General features: G+C 45.1%; 1 protein-coding gene and 1 long non-coding RNA gene across 3 annotated transcripts in view; one reads left to right on the forward strand and one right to left on the reverse strand.

Annotated features, from left to right (window-relative positions):
- Positions 1-14,454, reverse strand: part of LOC136107530 (uncharacterized) — a 45,824-nt gene extending 31,370 nt beyond the window's left edge. The window contains exons 1-3 of the long non-coding RNA XR_011741228.1: positions 14,190-14,454; positions 12,681-12,765; positions 10,162-10,305 (exon numbers count right to left, since the gene is read on the reverse strand). This is a non-coding gene — a long non-coding RNA (uncharacterized lncRNA). The remainder of the gene's footprint in view (positions 1-10,161; positions 10,306-12,680; positions 12,766-14,189) is intronic.
- Positions 14,455-14,643: 189 nt separating this feature from the next.
- PLEKHF1 (pleckstrin homology and FYVE domain containing 1) lies at positions 14,644-23,121 on the forward strand. 2 transcript variants are annotated; one of them, XM_065848647.2, is made up of 3 exons: positions 14,648-14,722; positions 18,513-18,630; positions 20,149-23,121. In XM_065848647.2, exon 3 carries the CDS (start codon positions 20,161-20,163, stop codon positions 20,980-20,982), a length of 822 nt encoding a protein of 273 aa, XP_065704719.1. In that variant the 5' UTR covers positions 14,648-14,722; positions 18,513-18,630; positions 20,149-20,160; the 3' UTR covers positions 20,983-23,121. The 2 variants fall into 2 exon arrangements, with proteins under 2 accessions (XP_065704718.1, XP_065704719.1); XM_065848646.2 differs by lacking the exon at positions 18,513-18,630 and having other exon boundaries at positions 14,644-14,722.
- Positions 23,122-24,414: the final 1,293 nt, after the last annotated feature.

The raw sequence follows: 24,414 nt of genomic DNA on the forward strand, positions 1-24,414 counted from the left end.
GTAGCAAGGCATTCATTATTTACAGTGAGGAGTGCTGAAGAGATGTTCAAAGGTCTCCGGAAGGTAATCACATGCTACCAGCACATAAAGACGGCTGACAAACGAAGAATAACAAGAGAGCTGAACAGCCAACACGTTCAAGACGCCTTTACTGCAGTTGGTAAATCACCTGAAGAGGCCTTTTTGTAATGACTGTGAGGTGCTCCAAACAGCCCCATAAATCACTGAAGCTAAATTGCTCCCACACACCACTGGTATCACTGTCTACCCATCAGCTCCTTGAACCAAACCCCCATCCCATCTGCTTTCTCCAGCGCACAGCCCTGTGTTCACCTTTCACTACAACACATTAAATCCCCCATTGCCTGTGAAGGAGCTTCCATAGAAACTGGGTAACATCAAAACCACCACTCACCAGACCTCCCCTGCTGATTCATGGCCCCCCCATCTCCTCATTAGTTGAGGCAGTAAATACTTAATAGATTTAATATTAGAAAACTGGAGATCTAATCACAGCTGTCTCTAATATGCCTCTTCCTTCATATGTTCAGCTCTAAACTGCATGCAGCAGAGACACATTTTTCATTATTTTTGTACATACACTCTCACTAAACAAAAAGCTAACCAGCAAATAATGAATAACAATCAACAATATACTGTCTCACTATGTTACACGCATTTCCGCTTTCCCATTACTATGTGTGTGTATATATATATATTTATAACCAATCCAAATTGAAACAATTGTAAACAATCTAGCTACTGGATTTTGAACATTTAAACAAGAATGGGAAAACAAACAAACAATTTCTGCTTGAAACCTCAAAATAATTCATTGTAGCAAATGCTTGAAATTAAAGCCAAGTCATATCCAAGAAAAGACAGAATTTTCTATTTGAGGGGTTTTTTATACTTCCTCTAAAAGATGGATTATGTAGCAACACAATGGGAATCCCCAAACACCTCCCAAGAAAGTCATATTAAATCACTGAAACCACAGCAGCATAATAGGTGACGTTAACTCTATATATTGAAGCCATCCAATGTTTTAGAGAAGCATAGAGAGAACATAAAATTCTGATTCGGACCAGAGCCGTTTAAATCTCAAGTCTTGAACAAGGTCACCCCTCCAGCAGACTTTGTCTATTTTAATGTTTCAGATCTGGGAAGACTTCTGTCAATGCAAGAGGTTAGAAATAATTTCTAAGCTTCTTGCAACATTTGACCAAGTACCTCTTGTTAAACAAACCTTAAAATAATTTGGAACAGCAACACATAGTCCTTAATAAGTAGCTGCATTTTGCAAAGGAGAAGTCCCGGCAAGGGTGAACAGTATTTTTTACTAAAACAACGCCCCTATCGAACTGCAAAAGAAAGGGCAGGATATGGCTATGCCAGGCTGGCATAGTCCGAAAAAGGAAATTACTTGTTCCGAGGTGTGTACGTAAAAGGCATGCAAACCTGGCTTGCCTATTTTCAACGTAATTTACAAATCTCAGGTTTAGAAACCTCAACTGGAAGCACTGGTGGTGTTTTCTAATAGAAAGACTTTACAGTCTATCCTGCCCTGCTCCCCAGCCTATTTTTAGGCTATTACTTCCCCCCCTCCCCCCTGCTTCTGCTAGGAACTATTCCCATAGCACCCAACTATTGCCAAACAACACTGATTTAAAACATGTTATCTTCATATACTCTCAGGCACTGACCAATTTTCTAGTAACCATCACTTTCTATAGGCAGCTGAACAGCACGTTAAAGATTTGCAGTACAAGCCTGTTAATAGAAATCTCTTCCTGGTGTATTAATAAATTCAGTCTTATTTCTTTCAAGACTCAGAATGAGCTCCTGGAGTCATGACATACGTGCATACTTTTGACTGATACACTAATCTTAATATATACAAAAATATAAAATAATATAGTTAGAACATTAATTATATTGTTCATGTAATAGTTTCTGGGGAGTATGCTATTACCAGAAATGCCAAAGGACTTCAGCTTGACCTCACGAATTTTAAATCAATGACCAAAATTGAATATAAATGCCAAAGTCCTCATATGTTTGTCAAAGGCAAAAGTTAAGACTTCAAAACCAAAACCTCAGGCATGACTGCACTCACTTGTCTGAGTCAGGGCTTCTCAGCTGAGCCACGGGACTCCAGGAGTCCCAGGCTTGTAACAGAACGTTTAGGGAAATGTGCTCCCTGTGTATGTGGGTCCAGTTGCCACCACAGACCTGTGACCACATTCTTTGGCCATACTCTAGTGTACACACACAGCCCCAAAATGGACTCTGCTTCATAGCACTGTTATTCTGGGAAGGAGGGAAAAAACAGGATTATGCATTTCTCACAACTGTTAAAATAATCCCATAAATCTGAATAAAATGATTTTTTTTTTTTTTGTGAAATTGTCTGCACCACTCTGCCATGCATATTCTTCCTCTAAAGGATTATTTCAAAATTATGGACTCGGAAATGTTCAGCTGGATAGTTCTTGGGTGGCTGAGGTGCTCACTGAAGAATTTAAATGATGTAATAGCGATTGAACACCCCATTATATGGCTGCCTAATTAATGTAAATGATAGTTATGTCTCACTCACAGAGGATTATTTTACACAGAGGAAAATCTACTCACTGCCACAGTAGCCATTTTGATAGTTTTTATAGGAGCAGTTGCATTATGGCTTCATTGAGTAAAAGGTAAGTAGCCGTCCTAAATAATGAAGATTGAAGGTTTAATAGTCCCAATAAAGAATCCTGCAGGTTTTTTATTTCAAAAATTAGAGTTTGATTGCAAGCGTATGATAATGAGAGGGAAAAGAGCACTGGCACGTGGAATCCTTCTGCAGCCCAGGCTCCTTGGGAACTTTCATTTCTTCTGCACAGAAAGACAGAAGAATAAGGACAGGAAAAAAAAGAAAAGAAGCTCTTCATGACAGCACGTCCAAGCTCCAAGCCTCTCCCTGTGACAACATTTCAGAGGATAAGGATATGCTGGATTGTGCCTGTAATACTTAGAAGGCTGACATTACTGGAACAGCTGCAGTCGGCTGATCACGTACACAAATACCCTCAAATAATGTGAAGAGCCCAACTTAGACCCATTTTAATGATGACATGCAGACATAAGCCAGCCTTGCAAACTTGTCTCAGAATTGTAGTCTATTACAGCAACTCTTTTTTTGTGAGGCGATAGTCAAGGGACTCGGCATTTCTGTTACAAGACCCTATTTCCAAGGTTATATATCAGAGATTATAACAGCTATAAAAATTCAAATGAGATTTAAAACTTGGCATGAGCATTCTCACTTGGGATCTAGTATTTTTTAAGCAAATCTTTGCCGGGAAAGCTAAAAGTTTTCCTGTTCCACTTGTTATTTTAGGTCTCTATTGCTATAGAATTCTCCATCTAGATTCTTAAGCACTCCCCATCACAGTGCCCAAGTAATCTCTTTTCACAGCTGCATTTTCGGAATGGCAGTTCAGAGCTAGGACAATTGATTTGACATTTGTTTCTTCAAACAGCAAACCTCCAAGAAGGGTTTTAAAAGAACTTCTGTTCCAAGGCAGCCACTTTTTTTCAGCAGTAAAGCACCACATGTGTTTTAGCAAGTAAAAAGTGGCAACAACATTAACCTGAATTATGGTACCAATGACTACAAAACAAGCTGGCTGGGGATTTGCAAACTATCTCCAGATGTCTGCAAGAGATCTGATTTATCAAACATACTCTAAGCAAGATTTGCTGTGGGTTTGTATAAAACTTCCTAATAAAAGAAGTCTGTAGTATTTATTTACTGTCGTTGTCAGTGAAAGGTGCTACCCTTATGAACATCTTTCAGAAAGGTGAGTAGATCCTTTCAGAATAATCCACAGGATAAGGAGAGAGAGACAGACCCTAGAAATCAAAGCTTGGAATCACCAGTGAGCAGGATGATATGATGATGAGAAACTCTGGCTAGGCTTATTTTTGTGATGTGATTCCCTTCCATACAGGAGCTGGACTGACATGAACACATCCTTTCCAAGCAGGTCTCCACACAACTCTTCCCATAGATAAGTGCTGCATACAAGTAATTCACCTCTCATGTTAGTGGAAGAGTGGCAGAAGTACAGGCAGAAGCAGTGAGGCCATTAAATTCATGTTCCCTCACCTTCATTCTCACAGTTCTGCCATGCAGTAGTTTGGACTGAAAACTAATGCTTCATACAAAGAATATACTGTCCCTTATATCATAGGCTCAATATCCAGGGGAAAAAAAATAAAAAAATAAAAAAAAAACATATAGGTGCACATGAGTAAAATAAGTGAAACACATGATCCATATTTTGCATTTACAGTGCAATACCTCCTATTTGCAATGATTTGTAGCAATCACTTTATGACAACACTGCATCCAGATAATTACCTCTGTTTCTGATTTGTTGCAGTGGTGGTATTTTCTTTAAAAAAAAAAGCAAGGTTGGGGCAATTCTTTAGGATTACTTAGAAAACCCAAGGCTTACCCAGAGAATGATAACATCTTCTAGTTTTGAACAACGACTTCTGTTTAAAACAAAATTAGTTACTAAGGTGAACAGACTGAGTAATCAAGCTCAATTAAGCATGCGCAATATGCATTGTAACAACATTCACTGTTTGGTGAATTGATAAAACAGCTTTATTTTCTTTTGACTTCTGTCAGTCTACCTCAAAGAACCATTAATTCCTATTTCTACCCAGCTAGCGTTTCCATGAAAATGTATCACGAATTTTAGCTACTTTGCCGAAGAGATTGTTAAAGAAGGGGAAACAAAGAAAAACATCCTACAGCTTCAAGCAGGAGACAATATTGGCACCTACAGAGGCATCGAGCTGTGATGGTACAGTCCACACTCCGATCAAACGTTGTGTTTGTGTAGGAGAGAGGTGGTGTGCTTTGGAAGACCAGCCACTTCTGGGGACACACATAGCATGTTTCAAAAGACAGTTTTCTTCCTACGCAGCAGAATAGTTTGTAGCTTCATTAAAACTATATTAATATCTTGTGACTTGGCTCTGAGGCACAGGTATTATTTTAATTCATTATTACTGTTGTTGCTTTTGTTGCAGCTAACATAAAAACTCTATAGGATTCTCCTCACCTCCTCATGTGCCCAGAGCAACACATTTTGCTTTGATACCAGAAGATGGAGCCACATGCTCACAGTTCTAAAGTGACTTTTTTTTCCTGTTGTGACAGAAAAACCACCCGAGAAGCAGCAGACAGTGCCTAGAAACTGCTCCCTTACCTTACATGAACTTGCCTTTTTACTGCGTCTGTGTGAACCGCTAATCTGGTGCATGCCTCACCGTATGTCAGCTGCCTTTCTCAAATGTCTCCATAACAACTGAATTTCCCTTACTGCAAATATATTTTCTGAATTGCCTACCGTGTCAAAATGAAATCAGGAAACAGAACTAAACTAAAGCAGGCATTTCCAACTGCTACAATATCACACTTTTCATCTCCTTCATGAAAGGATATACTCTTAAAGGAAGTCATACATGTCCCAAAACCTTCAGTGTAAGACACTCGACTTCTCATCTTGTTAACAAGGCCAAACAAATGCAGATAGTGTTATCCTGTGCCCTAAAGCTTAAAAGTATGTGCTCAGATGAGATAATAGGCTAGGTTTGTACTCTGCAAACCCTTCCGCAGTCACTCAGAGCAGGCCATGCATTTGAAGTGACTGAGACATGCCTCTGCCAGCAGTACACTGCTGCCCAGTGTGACTAGTTGCCACAGGGTAGGGCACGGTTGGTTTTTCTCACTATGTTGAAGGCCAGTAAACCCCTGGTTCTGCTTCAAAACCTACTTGCCAAAAAAAAAAAAAAAAAAAAAAAAAAAAAAAAACCCCAAAAAACAATCCAACCCGGTGGCATCTGCTGTACTACAGCTGCTCCCTCAGCCCACGTGCCAGGCAGTTCCCACCTGCTGCCCTGCGGATACATCCAGGGTGCAGCAGTGGCAGGAGCATCTCTGACCCCCCGCAGCTCCACGCTGAGAGGTGGTACAGCGAGTTTGCTAAACCTGCCCCTCAGCTGGCAGCGTGCGCTTGTCCCACTGCATACAGCCACCTCCGTGATACATTAAGATGAAAGGAGCCTTTGTAAAACAACATCCAAGAAGAGAAACCCTCCACTAAATGTATTAAAGCCTATTAGGGCTTTTCTTTGTTGGCTACTTGCTCTGTGTGAGCTGTATGCGCAGCCAGTCTGAGAGAGAGATCAAAGCAAGATAACGGCATTCCTAATAAAGCCAGCAGAGATCTCTCAGGTAAAAATGGTTATTGTTAAAGAACACTGTCAGATCATTCCATGTCCTTTCCTGACCTGGCAATGTCCCAAGTTACTACAGAACTGCTTTAAATACACAGACTTAACTGTTCTTTTTGCCACTCTTTCAGCCACTATTTTTAATCTCATACACTCCCTTAGTACAATGCCGAAACCTCTTTATAACAAATCCTCCACCACAACACTTCACATTTCTCTAATGGGATATTAAAAATGAAGTCAGCAAAGCATTCTAGCAAAGTGGCTCACTAAACAAAAAGACATTTATTTTTTTACAAAATTTAAATACAGGACAAAGCACGCTGCCTCTATGACCCTGAATGCTGCAACCTGCTATCAGCAGTAGATATTCACACGTGGCTTCAGCTCCCACCATTTGGGGAGCCACCATTTGATAGGGGGAAAAAAAGGGTGTATATAACACTGAGTGGAGCCCACAGCAGGTGGGATTGACACAAGTGTCATCCTCTACCCAGAGCTTGTAGATACTACAAAAAGGCTTCACCATGTGGAAAAGCTAGAGTAACAGTTAGGATCTATTTTCCGATTTAATTTAAAAAATTGTACTTGTAAGCTTATGTCTCACAATTACTTAAAGGCACCCTGAGTGACAAATCTGAAGAAAATGTCATACCAACCCTTTTTCTCCCACCATTTATTTCAGTGCTGCAGCCAAAAGCCCAACTACAGTTTTGGTTGCCCGGATTTCTGACCAGTGTCTATATCACCCCCTGTATGATTTTTGGATAATCACTTAAAAATCTGCCTTTGCTGCCTTTGCCTGTAATATATGAACAGTACTCAAAGTCCTCAGGGGAGTGCTGCATTTGGGAATCACTTTGTGGCTAGAAAAGCAGTCTGTAAAGGCATAAGAGAGCTGTGGGTTGGGAGGATGTGGCAGGACAACCCCCTAACACGAACAAAAAGGACTTTCATACTCTTGCCATTTGCAATCTGGGTCCCTCGCAGAGCAGCCACAGCTGTAGCAGTGGTCCCACTCAAACTGCAGGAGGTGGAGACATCTCAGTCCTGCACCCAGTGCACTCAGAGGTCAGCTGTGCACCAAAACCACCTAAGGTGCCTGTACCATGCATCTACCAGGTTTAACCTGCATTAGACTACAAAACCCACAAAGGCCACCCAGGCAGGACTTGTGTAGCATGCTAGATGTATCCCAAATACATCACCTGCACTGTTTGTGCTCTCTCTACTCAAAGAAAGATGGAAGTGCCAGACAGAAATACAGGATTCCTATTGTAGATCTGCATTGAAATGAGGGCAAGCTGAGGAAATCTCCAGGAGGAAGCAGAACAGGCCACACTCACGCTGCTGACTGACTGCCATGCCTGCAAGATGGACAAGACTTTGAAATCCTTTGTAAGGAGACCAAACATATCACTTAATAAAAATAAGGCATCCTACAATGAACCTCCCTTTCCCATATTTATTCCTCTCTAAACACAGCGGTGCACAGATTATAGGAAATGGTTTTACATTTAACTTCAACCCCAAGTGGTAAAGAAACGGATTGTATCTCACAATGTAAATTTGCATCTACCATCATTTAATGGATGTTTTATACATGCTATGTACTACTGTGTTTTTATGGAAAGGCAAAAAAATTACTTGGGAATTTGTTTTTAATTAAGCAATAAGGCTCAATGGAGTACTGCTATCATGCAATAAAACCACTCCTGGGGTGTTGTGAGGCATTTGGTCCAGATGAGTGCTTCAAATCACCCCCAGATTGTGATTAGATGATTACTCCCTGGAGTTAATATTAGATGGTTCTCTCTAGAGTTGTCTTACTGCTATTATAAAAAGTCTTCAACATGGGGAAACTAAGTAGCTTTTGTGCTTGAAGAAGATGAAGTTCGCAGTTTCGACTGTTGAGTGGCTGTCTGAGCTGTGTGGGTCCCATAGATCAATTCACCTATTTAGCATGCGTGAAAGATCATCTCAGTGCATTTCCTTGACCCAAACAGTTTTACAATTAAGTGGCTTGCTTTCTTCTAGGAGAGGGAAGGATATAAAGAGCAAACAATGCCAAAATAAAGCAATCCCAAGACAAGAAGCTGAGGAATTTGATTCTGAGATATGTATTACTGGCTTTATCTGTTTGTAGGGAATAATAAATCCTAATCGCTATTATGCTAATTGTATTAATGAAGGCTAATGCATGCAGTAGCAGTAAGAGATTCTCCCAAGTTGGGTGCATGAGGAGGTACACAGCCTGAGGCATGTGTGGGGGTTCCCAAGCTAATGAATTCAAACAGCTCAAATGGTACAGTGCCAAACTGTGGTGTCCTCCCCTGCCTCCCCCTGATCCTCTTCAGGGTTGAGGTTAGAGAAGAAATAATCCATTCCAAGACACACACACACAAAAACAAACAAACAACAAAAAAAACCCGCAGAAAACAAGAAACAAAGCTTCCTGCATATTTCAGTATATCATTAAGAGAGAAATCTCAGGAAAACATTAACTCTTGCAGGTTCTTCCACTCCTAAAAAGGCAGGATGGTGGCACATGTACATGGACAATTTTTGCACTGCTTGAGATGAAATACAGAGCAGAATCCTCAACTCCTCCTTCAGATGTCCCTCAACAGCCCACCACACACCTCTTATTACACAAAATCCCTTTGGTTTCTCAAGCAGGCAACAATTTTTACACTTCACAAATTAAGATGTGATCTTTCACACATCCTCTGCATCCTAGCCTGTACCACATCTCATACCCTACACAGCCCAGGCAGCAATGCACTCTGTAAAAGCCAACCAACCTCTTCCACCTGGCAAGAAATCCCCACAGCTTCTCCTTCAGCTCAGCAGCTCTCCATTTAAAGATCCAGCCTGCCAATGGATGGGAATCCCAGCCAAGCTGAGGCTTCCTCTCCTGGGTTCCAGGATGTCAGCAGAACACCTTGAAAAAAAACCCAAAGCACTGCCTTTCTGTTTTCCCTTATGTTTGAAGACCATGAAAGGAAACACGGATTTTTTTATTTTCCCCTTTCACAGAGCTCTCTGCAATACGCACTTGATGCATAAAACTTGCCCAGGCAACCACTGTAGATGCCTTCCTACAGAAAAGCCACTGGATGTGGGACAAGGTGTGGGTCCCTTACAAAGAGATGATTTTTCTTTTCTGAGTGACACACACACTCATCCTGGGCAGCAGTTCCAAAGAAAAGAGACCAAAGGATGTTCTTCACATAAATAGAAGCTATATCCATGGGCAAAGCAGGGCTTATGAATGAAACACTTTTAGATGTCTTTGACTAAACAGTCAATCACAGGTGAACACATTTACATCTTTTTAAATTAACTGATGATTATCACACTCTTGTTCCTGTGCTCCCCCCCCACACACACACTTAAATATTTGAAATGCCTAATCTACCTAAGTTTAGTGTTTGAAATACCTAATTGTTCACCATGATTTATACTCTGAATATGAGATCACTGTTTAAATAGAATAGCAATGGTAGGAAGAGTTCAGATGACGAACATGCACAGAATGATGTTATTCTGAAAGGAGCTGAGCCCAAAAGATGCTATACTCCCTCATAGCATGGTGCAAAATACTTTCAGTAGCCTTTTTAGACACATTTCTTTTTTCCACATTAATTTCATGCTTTTTTCCCCTCTAATATTGCATTTCTCTCTGCACTGGATACCTGCACATTCTCACAGTTCTGACATTTCATACTCCGTTACCTCTTTCTCACCTCCCCCTTTCATATTCAACTAGAACCTGCTCCCATTATCGGGGAACACTACTCAGAACTAGCTGTTCAGCAGCATGCCCAACCTACTGCTTGTTCCTCAGTGTGTACTCACCTGTCCCCTCCTCTGAAGAGGACAAACTTCTGAACTTTCCCCGTCATACGTCCCTGTATGGGGCAGCTCTTGGGTGCAACCTGGAGACTCAAGGCGACTGACCCACTTGATCAATCCACTCAGAAAATGAACATGAAGCACATGCTGTTAAGAATGAAAGCAAGCATGGGTTAGTGACACAACCTGAAAAAACAGACTACGTAACCTGGATTTAAAAAAAAAAAGCCTTTTTCACTGAAACAATGCAACTTCTCCTTTGCTTGGATCCACTCACTTTTCAGCTACAAAATGCCCTTCAAACCAACAGCCACATTGGAAAAGCCACAGAGCTGTCATGGGACACGTGGCGTTGGTGCTCTGGGAGGCATGGAAAGGGCCGCCAGTGTGGGATGCTGAGGGTGTTTCTGCACTGCAAGGCATGTCCATGGGTCCGCTTGACCCCACGGGCATAAATCAGTGTATTTCCTTTGCCCATGGTTTTAAGTTTCAGGTTTTACCATGTCTCCTGCTCACAGTATACTCTATCACGCAGAATGGTACACACAGATGACTTCAGATTAAGAACATTCCAGTGACAAAATACCCTGAGTATTTTACAGTTAAGAGGGGGGATATAAATGGAACTACATATTACATGCTGATCCAAAACAGAAATTAAAACTCTTGCCAAGCCTTACATCAGATCTTCTAACCACTCCTGTGATTACAGTTACAGACCACTGTGAAGAGAACAAGTTATTAAAACTGAAATTGGCTTAGCAGGGAAATCCCTAGCATTCTTCTCTCCCACTGCATGTTTCACCACTGCTATTTATCACTTAAAATTAAGAAGGAACAAGCAAAATACCTTATGGCTTCATAGCACAGAGATCCACAGTCAACTGCCAAAGCTTAACACAAACACCAGCTCACAGCCTAAAGATAGCATGGGTTTGAAACCCTCCTCGTAGTGCTGACAACCACATGTGTCTTCTTTTACTGGGGAGAACACACCCCCTTCTTTCTTTTTCCTAGGACCCATCCAAGAGTAAATAATTATTGCATGTTTATACACAGCATTTAGACTTAGCATCTGCTGTTTACCTGCTTCGTCACTATTTGTTGTTCGAGATTTCAGATTCAACTCTACCTAAAGGCCAAGCACAGCACTGCACATGTGATCAGCAGAACAGGGCTGAAGGTCTGAGCAGGGAAGCGCAAAGCACAGCAAACACAAAGGCTCTTGTGATGCAAACTTGCAACTTCAGAATGTGCAAGGCTGAGTGGTTTTGTGCTCCTTGCACACAACAGCGTTTGCAGTTATCACTGAGATTTCCGAGCTGGGACACGACCCTGCGGTGAGGCACATGGGGCCATGAGTCAGGAGCTCTGGGGGATGTTCCTCAGCCTCCCAAGTGATTCACTCTGAGCCAGAGCCTGTTGCTGCTGAAAACAATAGCAAATAACCCATTATTCCTATTCAGCAATCACACTGCATATGACCATATGTAACTCTCCAAGTTTTTAGTTTTACTTCACTTACAGAGGGTACAAAACCTCAAACGGTTCTTAGAATGTATGCTGCACTTCAAAATCCTTAAAGTGCTGCATACATGCAAAGCACAGTAAGGCTATCGTAAAAACAAAAGCACATTAATTGTGCATTGCCTCCTTATGCAAAAGGCAGAGGAGCAAGCAGGTTTCAAGGTTGATTTCAGGAATATATTCGTAATTCTGACAATTATTTTGCAGCCAGGCTCCCAGGAACAACTCAGGAAGTGGCACCTTCCCACACATGGACCCAGAGAGGCTGTGAGGACACAACGACCCTTTGAAACAGGTTTGTCTGGCAGCAGTTCCAGCACATGTGGACTAGTGATACATGAGAAAATGATGTTCTGAAGTTTCAGTCTGAATGAGGCTCCGATTTCCGCACCATCAGACTTATAAGAACCTCATTTCTAAAGCACACGAGTGATGCTGGTAGTGCTTGAGACACAAATCAATCACGGCAATTCATACATTTCTAAAACAGGCTGATTAGTTGAATCCACCAGGAGCCAGACCACACAAACATTCATCCCTCCATGCACACCGCAGTCTCACAGGGCATAGGACAGAGATTACTCATGCTTACAACTAACCCATATAAAGAACACACGTTGATTTATTCACTCATTAAGTAATAGCAGTATTCCAAACTCAATTCAATAAAATTTCCATGGCTAAAAGCTGTCTTGTCTGCTGATGAAATGCCCCATGTAGTCAATTAGTTACAAACACGGTCTATCCTTTGATCGTGGTGAGTTTCTAACATCCCAAACTGAATCTCAATATTGAATTTTATTCAAAATAATTTTATAAAATGCATTGTTTGGTTTTGTTTTGGTTTTTTTTTAGCATGCACTAACCATACACTGAGCTCAAAATTGAACAGATGTTTTTGTTACTATTATAATCTAATCTTTTCCTGCAGGCTGTTGTAGTAATTTTGCCACTAGAAGATAATAAAAAGCCATTTTCTCCCCTGCAGAGCTTACCTTTGGCTGACTCAGCTGAGCAGCTGCAGCTTCCTTTACTTGCTTTGAAATTATTGCATCCCAGTTAAGGAAGATATTTCTGCTACTGAGAAACAAGTGGTTTTGGAGAAAATGCCAGAGGCAATAGATCAGATAATGCAACTGGAGCAAGGTAAAGAGACTTTAAAAAGACAGTAATTAGAGCTGTGGCTCCTTCAAGTGATCTCACAAATGTTTCAGTTTTACAGCCAGGGAAAAAAAGAGCTTCTGAGCCTGCCTATCAAATAGCTCTTAAGGTTACGGGTCAAACTCTGAGTTTGTATCTCAATAAGGCATTAAAACAAGGATGTAGCAGCTTCCAAAACAACCAACCCATAGTCAGCTCTCAAATGCAACTGATTAATACTGACTGAGTGCCCAGCACACACCTGGGGCTTCCCTTGCCCTATGGAGCTGATGCCTGAACACACCTCAACTTCTGACCCAAGAGGAGGAAAGCAGAAACAACCTTCAAATCCCAGGCTGTTTGGTTAACCCAGTGCTACGTTTGGTGACACGTAATGGTCACTGCCCAGGTGACCTCACTGAGGAACAACAAGAAAAATAAATCAAAGTACTACACCTCAGTGATAAAGGCTATGATTAGGATAACATGCAAGCAATTTCAGAATAATTTTAGCACATAGGAAAACAAAACAAAACCCACACACAAAACAAACAACCCAACTAAACAAACAAAAAGACACTTTAAGAGTAATAATCTATGTCTGGTTGGATGTGAATTATCCTGGCAGCTAAGACAAATTCTGACATACTTAGTTCAGCACATTGTATATTTACAGTTAGCTTTATGTGAAAAAGCACTTTGTTCAGAATTAATTTCTAGGCTGGGTAGATCTGCCCAGACCTGGCAGATTGCTCACAAGGCAGCCAGGACAGAGATAGCTGGTGTCTGAGCTCAACACTGAATGGCTCTGTAGTGAGAAATGGTCTGCAAAGGCTCTGCCCCTCCTTCAACCAACAGACCACTCAGTCCTGCTTTCCCACAAGGACAGAAAAGACTCCAAGGCCCTAGAAAAAAAACTGAGAATCAGTGCTCAGCCCAGCAGCCTGCCCTGAGTAGTGAGCCCTCTTCTCTCAGGTTTTCAGAATGCTAACGACCCCACAGTCCTCTCTGTAGCTCTCTCACACACCACCAGAGAGCCACGTACTGCAATTAGCTTAGTCCATGTCCACGCTCATCTGATCATTGGACACAAACTATGAAGAAATAAAGCCTCGTGGAAACTCTTCTGAATGCCCAAGCACTTCACCTCTGAAGTGCACCACGAGCTTCCCAGCCCACATTATTACCAAAGAAAACGAAAACCTGGAAAAAAAACCCACATTTCTTGACAGCTCCATCAGTTCCCATTAAATATAGAAAAGCTATTACAGAAAGTGAGCAAGCAGTTGAATTATAGACCAGCACAGGCCTGGGTAGCCAGGGATTGCTTTACAGCACCAAGCAAGGACCAGAGCTCAGCTCACCCACATCTCCAGGCCGCCTGCGGCGAGTGCTAAGGGACAACCACGGGCTGTGCTCGCAGGCAGCAACAGGAGAAACTGTGGCACACGCAGCCACCGAGGAGGCACAGCCACGGCAACAGACCCCCCTGGGGAACCCACCAGCCCCTACGCTGACCGGGCGTGGGCTGAGGAGAAAATGCAAGTAAAGCCTAAAGGCGCCTGAAGGGCCGCACGCCCTGGGTCAGCCCGCGGACAAGTGCTGAACGACGCGCCTGTCCCGGGAAGCGGCTCCGGCTCAAGAAGGGACTGACGGGGCACTGGTCCCTACCCGCGGAGGGACTGCCGAGCAACTGGTCCAGCCCTTCACCGCTTGCTCTGCTCCGCCATTGGCCGCCACCCAGCGAGGGGGCGTGGCCCCCGCGGCTCATGGAGCCCGAGCGGCGCCTATTGGCCGTCAGGCGCGGGAGTGGGTGGGGCCGCGGGGGCGCAGGCCGGCCCGGCGGCGGAGCAGGCAGGGAGCGCTCGCCGGAGGCGGCCGGAGGTGTTCCGCGGAGGTACGGGACCGAGTGGGGCGGCGGGGGGACCCAGCGCAGCGGCCGGGCGGGCAGCCTGTGCGGAGGGGGAGAGTTTTGGAAGAGTTGAAGCTTTCCGTCGCCGGGCCGGTGCGGCGGGAGGGGAGCGGTCTGGCGGTTGCGCTCCGTTGCTCCGACCGCTGTAGGAGGGGCTGGGGGGGCAGTGCTCGCCGTCGGGAGGACTCGGCCCTGCGGGGTTCGCCGTGCGCCCTGCCCACCTGGGAGCTGTGCCCACCCGCATGTTTCCCGTCACGCGTGTGTGGTGTCCCGCCCGCGGGGAACCCGCTCTGCAGCCCCCCGGTCTGTGCATGGCCCGAGCGCCGGGCTGAGAGACGGTTTAGTTATTTTTTTTGGAAAGGACTCGAGTTGCTAAGTTTGGCCATGTACCAAAACCACAGAAATTGGTCCCGTTGGAGAGTTGTAAGAGGAATCCCCTACCTTTGGCCACACGTCTTCTAAACGGCTCATGGGCTTTCAGGCATCGGGAGTGATGGACAGTTCATCTCTTGCCTTTGGTGATCACCCACCCTCACCGGCACTCCTGTGTATGTCATCTGCCAGGAGCCCTTGTCCAGCCAGAGGCTGTAATGGGTGGCCTGGCCAAATGCTATGACCTTAGTCCTATCACCTCCAGCTCCAAAATCCAAGAGTTCCTTATGGGGGTCTCTGAAGAGCGGCCGGTCACCAGATGGACACTGATGAGTGGTGGAGCAGGGAGCTGTTTGTGGAGCACTGCCTTGCTGCACTGCTGAGCATGTGTGTGTGGACAGAGAGCAGGGGATGGGGGATGAGGCTCTTCCTTGAGTTTCAGGTTTTCCTTCTCCCCACACAAAGCTGGATGCCTCTGAGCCTGGGTGGCAGGTACAAGAACCAACTGCTGGTTTTTGTAGCATCACTCTGAGCCCCTCAAAAGCCACTGGTCAGCTGTCCCCTCGCTCTGGCCCTGCATGCCCTAAGTCCTGGGCATGCTAAGAAACAGCAGCAAGCAGCTCAGTAACTTGACTAGTCCAAATTCCACCGTGATTGGCAGCATTTCTCAATCAAAAGTCTAATATGGCAGTCATTCCCCAAACCTACGTGTACTGAATCAGGTTCCTCATGAGCACAGCTAGAAAGGGGTTGCCTCAGCCCGAGCCTCTTTGCCCCCAGTGGCCCAGCAGTTACAGCATGCCAGGAAGGAGGGAGAGGCAAGCCGAAATCCCCTTGGGCAGGAAAAGGAGAGGAAGTAGGTTTTTCTTGCTCTAGATGCCTGCTTTGGCCAAAAAAATGGCTGCATCCTGCTTACTGCGCTTGTTGAGGAATAGCTTATGCCAGCCCTAACTCCAGGAGGGACTTCTCAGCTGAGCAAAGCAGAAAGAGGGAGTAAAGGAGAGCTGCAGAGAAATGAGGGTCAGGGGATTTTCTGCCAGCAGACCGCAGCAGTCAGATCTGCTGTCAGTGCACTAATACTCATGGACCATCCCTTGCCTGTGGTATGCATTAGGTATGCAATGAATACCAAGACTGTCCGTTCTGTTTGACAGCAGGAACTGAAGAATCAGGTAGAACTGCTCACTGCATTGCTGCACCTAAGCCTTAGATACATACAGACTTGAAAAACATACCCCAGACTCGCTGACCCAGGAGCTTAGGTTGAAATGCCCTGCCTGGCATGCGTCAACATGGCTGTTTATAATCACAAGTGAACAAGTGCTCATTGTTAAAAAACATGGCTTGTTTACTTCTGGAGTGGAGTGCCAAACAGAATTTTTTTTCCTTTGAATATCAGTTGTATGCACTGAGTTGCATATTCACTGCATAACATTTGATCACATGCAGAACCAACAGATTGTGACACAAAAAAGGAATCTCAAACTTTGCTATGCCAAAATCTCCCGTGAAAAGTAGCACATCAGTGAAGTGCATCTTCCCACCCCCATTTCAACTCTGTTAGCTTCTGCTGCACATGGTGCATGTGCATAAACATCACTTGGTAATCAGCACTGTGACCCTGCTGACCTGACAGGACAAACTTGAACAAACAAGGAAAAAAAAAGAAGGATCAAATAGGTTAGAATTTATATCCTCATTTTTATACCTTGTCATTATTGTTCCAAAGGGAGAGGCTCCCAGTAAAGGGGAATTTACCAGATTCACATAGAATTCCAAAGCCAAACTGAGTATTCTTTGCAGTGAGTCACAATATTAGCATGAAATCAGTTTGTGATTACTCAAGCTGAGTGCTATCTGGAACTTGGGGCAGGATTGATCTCATGTGTGGTGGGATGAAGCGAGTCACCCTCTGCAGACGGCTGTTTCTCCCCACTAACTGCAAAGGGAGCCTGTAGACAGATGCAGTTAGTTGTCCAAGTCTAAAGTTAGGCAATGTGAATCTCACCCCTCCCATATTTTTCACTGCTTAGTGTGTGTTTGTGCTGTTCTCCAGGCATTTACGCCTGAGGGGAGAGAGATGGAAGAAAAACACTCTGCTTTTGCTTCCCTGGGAAAACTCCTTTGGGAAATACCCAGGGCTGGAGCAGCAGCTGACAGTCTTAGCAGGGAAGATTTTCCCAGGACAGAGTTAGCTTCTCTTTGGTTAACTCCTGGTGTTTTAAGTACATAACAAACCAGAAGGTAGAAGAATAAGGACATGCCCTGCAGGTGGAAGCGTGATGTGTAATGAGATCTGGCTTTCATTTGTTTCACATTGCAGGACTGTGTTGATACCCTGTCCACCCTCTTCTCCCTTTGCTCCATGCAGCAAGTCCAAGAGCTTTCTGGTCCATATAGGGGCCCAAATCAATACAACAGCTAAAGCTGTCCCAGCAGCAGGGCTTGCACTCCTCTGAAAATGAGCTTATGTTTCCTGGCTCTTTGCAGGCACTGTATTTATATCTGACAAAATGTTTTAGTTTGCACTGGGATCGAGTACACAGAGACCCCTAGAAATAGAGTTGTCTCAAGTACCATACTCACTGGAGAGATCGGACCATGCTTCCAAAATACCTGAAATAAAAGTAAGCAACACAGGCTGAGAGCTGGGACTCTATAGCCCAGAAACATGAGGAGGTGAGACTGCTGGGAGCAGGATTAACTGCTTGGTTTATCCCACTTGGTGTTGCTGGTGCCAGAAATTCTTGACAGTGTTTTCTTGCATTTGTGGCCTTTCCACACCAAACTTCCCAAGCTGTAATTTCAGTTTTTCATTTTTTTATTATTTTGTGTGCATATCTTGCTGTTTCACTTCAAAGCTCCTCATCCAAGGATTTGTTTGCAAGGGACCTCGAGAGACCACATCCCAGGGTAGGGATAACTCCAGATATTCAAAGTCAGGGAGTTCGGTGTTCAGTTCTGGACTGTAGTTTGCCCAGCTTGTTTGTTCTTCAGACTGATCTGTGTATTTAAGAGGGAGAAAAAACACATGCTGCATTCTGTAATATGGAATAGATTTTAATATATAGATTTTAATATATATCCTGCAGCAGAGCAGCTCCTTCAGTGTGCAGGTCTGCTCAGGCTGACAGATCAAGGAGGGGAATGGAGTTTTTCTCCTCTCTTGAGCGCAAGTAATAAATCCTTTCACACAACTTCTGCGTATCCATACTGAAACGGGAGGCTGGTTGGGGCATCACTCCAGCCACTGCTTGTGTCGAAATACCCCATCTAGCTGCAGCATGGCCCTGGTCAGAGCATTGCAGTTAATTGTAAATTGCCCTTTACACTGGAGAACATGCACATGAGTGGATGTGCTTGATGCTGTCCAACTCCGTCAAATCCATTCTGGTTCTTCAAGGCCCTGAAGATCCATGTCCTTCCAGAAGGAAACTGGAGGCCTTGGGAGACCCCAGAGAAGCCAGCTCTTCAGGAGCACCGGCCACACAACACTTCTCTATGAAAGCTAATTCTGCAGGGTAAGTCACTTCATTCAGGTCCCTGGGGCTAAAACAATGCCTTAGTTTTGTGCAGGACATCCTAACCTGCTCTGTAGAAGAAAATTCTGGGAATTCAGAGGAGCTGACTGGTCTGTCTGCCAGATAGCTCAGGTGAGAGGTAAATGGCACATTGCAGCCTAGAGTGGTGGCTCTGTGGTTTCCATCTGGCATACCGGAAGGGCGATTTGAGGTGAAGGGTAAGGAAGAATGTAAATCAGCATTGTCCCAAACACACAGGACCAGGTGTGTTGTCCTCCTCCTCTTCCCTTTTTCCTCCAGCCCCTATGGCTGCCGGGACTCTGGCCAAGGAAGACAGGAGCAGTGGTGGAGAGCAGCTCTGCAGCAGCGATTCTGTGAACCGCTAACCAGGGCGACACACGTCCCTGTGATCTCGCAGCCGCCTCGTGACGGCTGAGCTACCTCTCTGGAGGAGGAAATGACTCACGTTCCTGTGGCCGGCTGGCCTCGGGCAGCAGCTTTCAGTGCCGGAGGGGCTATGTGCAATGAAAAATGGGACTTACAGCATAGAGCACTTTCCTTACGGCAGACTACCAACAGCAAACATTTGCTTTCGCTTCAGAATCACCTTTATCTAGGTTTTTCTATTAAAAACAAAACAAAGCAAAAAACCGCAGGCTATCGAAACCCCAGGTGGTATGGGAAGGAGGCTGCAGAGGTGTGGGAAGGGATGAGCTTGCTGCCTGCCACTTCCCCTTCAGCAGAGATCAGACAGTTTTCACAATGATGTGTCTTGTAGCTGGAAGCACCGGGAGCCCCAGCGTAACTGGGGTAATGGAGGAAAGGCTTGACTTGTGTGGGTTTATCCACATAGCAAGTGCTTTTTTCTGTTTTTTTTTTCCTCCTGTTTTTGTCACGCAGGGAGAACCAGGGGGAACAAGTGACACTGCACTGTTTTTTCCTGCCTCAGCTCTGGCCCAAAATAGTGTGGGGTGTGTGTGTCTGTCACTAATCCTCAAGATGGAAGGTGTGCCATCAGAAACGGGAGGCTTGCACCCAAGGCAACATATCTCATCCCTGAGCCCTCATCCTGCCCAGCATCACTTAGCTCTCAGCATCAACAGGGATAGAAAGGGGGGATCCTGGTGCCCTTCAGCTGTCACAGTACGGTAGTCACTGAGCACGTACTTCTGCTTGCAGAAGAGCAGGTTCAGACCAACTGGCCTCCTTTACTATGGGCACACAGTTATACTGGGAAAAATCACAGATATAATGGAAGAGCTGGCTCTGCCTTCAAGGTCTTCCATTGCTGCAAATTGAACTCTCACAGTGTAGACTGTTGTCTATACTGTGGGATCAGAAGGTTTGAAGATTTAATTTAGAAAGGTAAGGAACTAAAGTGAGGAGTGGTGAGGGGATTACTCCTAACCTTGGGTTGCATTGGGAGCATCTCACCTGTGCATACATTTGCTACTCAGCCTCACCCCAGTGCAGATGTTTGCAGCTTCACTGCTTCCCTCTTTATTTTCCTCTCCTCAGAGCGAGCTGGAGATGGTGGACCATCTTGCAAACACTGAGATCAACAGCCAGCGTATTGCTGCTGTGGAAAACTGCTTTGGGGCTTCTGGGCAGCCCTTAGCTGTGCCAGGACGGGTCCTTCTAGGAGAAGGGATTTTAACCAAAGAATGCCGCAAGAAACCAAAGCCTCGCATTTTCTTCCTTTTCAACGACATCCTCGTTTATGGCAGCATAGTCATCAGCAAAAGGAAGTACAATTCCCAGCACATCATTCCCCTTGAAGATGTCACTTTGGAGACGCTGCCAGACACCTTGCAGATGAAGAACCGCTGGATGATTAAAACCTCCAAGAAGTCCTTCGTGGTTTCCGCGGCCTCCCTCACGGAGAGGAAGGAGTGGATCAGCCATCTGGAGGAGTGCATCAGGCACCTGCTGACGAAGACGGGCCGGCAGCCCTCCACGGAGCACGCGGCCCCCTGGATCCCCGACAAGGCGACGGACATCTGCATGCGCTGCACGCAGACCAAGTTCTCCACGCTCACCCGCAGGCACCACTGCCGCAAGTGCGGCTTTGTCGTCTGCGCAGACTGCTCCAGGCAGAGGTTCCTGATGCCCCGGCTGTCCCCCAAGCCCCTGAGGGTCTGCAACCTGTGCTACAGGCAGCTGCTGGCGGAAAAAAAGAAGGAGGCGGAGGCAGATCGCAGGCAGCCGGAGCCGATCGGCTCTGCCATCCCAGCCTACGAACCCTCCAGTGGCGATGACAGCGACAAGTCTGATGACGACAAAGCTGAGCAGTGGCCAGCAGACACAGAGTTTTATACCTCAGAAGTATCCTGGTCATCTTTCCATAGCTGACCTTCTTGGGAGTTGGTGGCATTTAGACATCAGGAAGCCAACTTCTGGCCTCCAATGTGTGTCCTTCTTGATGTTTTCTCTGGAGGCCGTGCCTGGGAAGGTGGGTCTTGGCCCCTGTGCGTGGTGTCTGTGTGAGGAGCAGAGATGGGGTTACCCCTCTCAGAACGTGTCTCATACGACACAAGCACAGAGAACAACAGCTCGGTGAAGAGCAGGGACTGCAGCAGAGACCCGTGGATCAGCCTTGGCCAAATTAACTCACCCTTCAGTGCCTTAGTCTTCCCGTCTGCAAAAACAGAACAATACTAACTTTTTTTCTCAAATTTTCTTTGAGATTGGCTCTTGGGAGAAAAAGGAGCAAGAAATCCTGGACTTAAACATGCTTACCTGCTAGTGGTGTGTTCCTCTGTCGCAGTGAGGGGCACACTGGATGGCATTTTCCATCTACATCAGAAATTCTCATTGCAAGCCTGCCAGCCTGAGGGGTATCCTCTCATCCCCACCTGCTAAGGTCTGCACAGGCTTCCATGTCTGCACCCAGGTCTCTCAGCTTCATAAACACCAAGGAAATGGTGCTTCGATTGCAGGGACCTCATATGAGGTTTGGTGTGAGCAACCTCAGCAAAGTGCTGGAGCATCCAGCTCTCTTGCATGGAAGGAAGCCTTTTTGGTGGTACTGGGTCGGGAGGGAGGAAGGAGGTACAGGTACAGGGGACAGGTACAGTTAGACAGAGGAGTGAAATAAGGAGGGAGAGGCTTAACCACAGTTGACTCAGCTAACTGCAGATCTCAAAACCAGGCAGTTTTGACAGACTGCCAGCAATGTGATGAACTCAAGCCTATCAGGTAAAAGGATAGCCCAGGGAGGACTTGTTAAAAGTGTTTAAAAATCTAGGAAAATGCCCCAGATTGAGATCCTATGAAGCACAGCACTTCCACTTCCCTCCCAAGCAGGAGCCCAAGACATTGAATGTTCGTTTGTGGGCTCACCTCACATCTATCAGTCTCATGAGTCCAAAGTTAAGGTCATTTATATATTTCCAGGATTGGAGCCTGAGACTTTACAGTTAACTCAAGATCAACTTTAAAGTTCAAATTAAGTTAGAAATAAACTGCGTCTATTCAAGTATTCTGTCATAATGTAGTGTGGGAGTAAATATACTGAAAATCAGACAACAGCAATTGTTTTGCAGCAGACGCTTCTACAAACTCCGTTATTACTTTTAGTATATTTTTGTATTATGTATTTTATGCTCTGGAAAAGGAACATGGCTGAGAGTACACTGCCAATGGTACAAGCTGTTTCCTTACCATGACCTGTTCCAAACAGCGAATTGCCTGCCAGACTTAGGGGTTTTTAAATTTCAATTCAAAGTAATCATTCTTACTGCCTTTTGTAAACTGCCACTGTTCCAATGAATTTGTATCACTTGACTGTGTGTGAATAAAGATACAGCCAACAGGAAGAAGCCAAGAAAATACAACAATAAGGCATCTTGTTATTTAACAAGAGTCTTAATCAAGAGCTGGGATGTGTGCTCCGGTTCAGGCCCAGCCAGCCAGCACGAGTTCTGACTCCTCAGCCGTGGGGTGAATGCTCTGGGTTTCTCTTTGCTGCTTAAAGGTAAATGTGAGTAAAAACATTGCCCAGTCTGATGCTGCTATTCTATTTATACCATGTTATTGCCCAAGCAGGTTTTCCCAAGTGTTTTGCAATCCCCTGCAGTAGTCTGTATCAATCCAAACAGTATTTTTCTGGTGGGGGCACAGCTCAGAGCAGGTCAACAAACATTATGATCTTAGCAGATGGTTCTGGGTTTTAAAGAAATAAGCACACAGACTTCTGTTTTTTCCACCCCTCTCCAAGCTTAGCTCATAACTCTGCGCAGCGGCGATTGTTTTTATAATGCCTCACTCCCACCGGAAGGGTGTACATGCTATGCAAACAGAAAATGACCTTAAAAATAAACAGCCGTTAGAACGGTTCACAAGCCAAAAATAGCCCAGCTGCTAAACGCACATCCATAGCTGACATTCCAGTTCCCTGCTCCGGAGGCAAAGCTCCCATTTTCTTCCTAGTAACTGGCTCCAGAAATGTATTCCAGTTTTGAACCTACTAAACTACTCCTTAATTCTCTTGGAGATCAGCTTTTCTTTTTATCTTATGTGTCCGAAGGTCCTACTGTTATCAGCCCCCAAAGAACTATGAACTGTTTTTATCCACTAATGAAGGACACGCACGCCTCTAACAAATGTCTTCTTGTTGAGAAAGTTTTTCTTAATCACAGCAGGAAAAAAAAGAAAAAAAAACACCACCACACAAAACCCAGACAAACAAATTCCACCAAAGCCAACCCAGGCTCTTTTTTCTGTGTGCACTGTGGTTGATGGCCTCTCTAAAAACACACATACCCGCATACCTTCCAGCAATGGGTACGTCCCTGTTCCTTACAGGAGGTGGAGAAGAGTCAGAGTGGAAAAGCCATGACACCCTTGTGAATAATGGAGGATAAGGGGGGTTCACATCACATACACACAACTGCTGTTTTGAAACGTGGTGTTTTGGATTCGAGGAGGTGCACATGAGCATTTGCACTTCCAGAGGATTTTTACCTGTGTGTGTTGCGGTGCTTTCTCCCAGAGCCCTCCCCATGGCTGCATGTGGCTCCCAGCCATGCCGGCAGTATCGGGGAATCGTGCTGCTGCCAAATGCGGAGATCTGCTGAGGTGGGCATGAGTTTGAGAAGACATTTCACATGGAAGCCCCAAGTAACCTAGTGATTCTTAAACTGTTAATGCATATGGTGAAAGGAGCCTGCCCAGGAAAACATGGGGAAATTTAAACAAAGCCTCTCCCGGTCTCTCCTGTTGTTTTATTAGCCAAGCTGGGGAGCTCAGCACTGGGATTAGAGCCTGGGGCTCCTGGCTTCTGGCCTACTGAACACATGGGTTTTACATCATGGGTTGTGCTGTTACAGTTCAGTCTGGAGTTTTCCAGCATGATTCTGTCTCCGGTGTATTAATGGGGCATTTCCTGATGTTTTGGGTTTTGTTCTTTTCTGATCTAAATGAATTACTTACCAGGGACTCATTCAAGTTTGCAAACCCATGCGACTAGGAAGAGCAGTAGCTTGAATGCTCACTTTGGAAAAACATCTGCAGGCTGAGGATTTTGTGGGGTCACATCCTTCTCCTGCAAGGCTCCCAGACACGATGCGTGGGGATCAGTTGCCACAAGGGCTTCTTTGCTCAGCCCCTGCCTGTAGGTGTCATGGCCCAAAGGCCACAGCACTTATCAGCCATCCCTGCTGCACACCAGCCGTGGCACTGCCTGGCCCTGGGGAGCACTGGTTCAGGAAATCAGATGGCTGAAAACTGCTCCTTCTGCTCCCCTGAGTGGAAACAGGAGCCCAGGCACTTTTAGAAAAATGC

The sequence above is a fragment of the Patagioenas fasciata genome, chromosome 13, assembly GCF_037038585.1.
Source record: "Patagioenas fasciata isolate bPatFas1 chromosome 13, bPatFas1.hap1, whole genome shotgun sequence".
Classification (NCBI taxonomy): Eukaryota; Metazoa; Chordata; class Aves; order Columbiformes; family Columbidae; genus Patagioenas; species Patagioenas fasciata.

Excerpts from the sequence above, each read along its gene's own strand:
- PLEKHF1 (XM_065848646.2), top strand. The coding sequence starts at position 20,161 with ATGGTGGACCATCTTGCAAACACTGAGATCAACAGCCAGCGTATTGCT.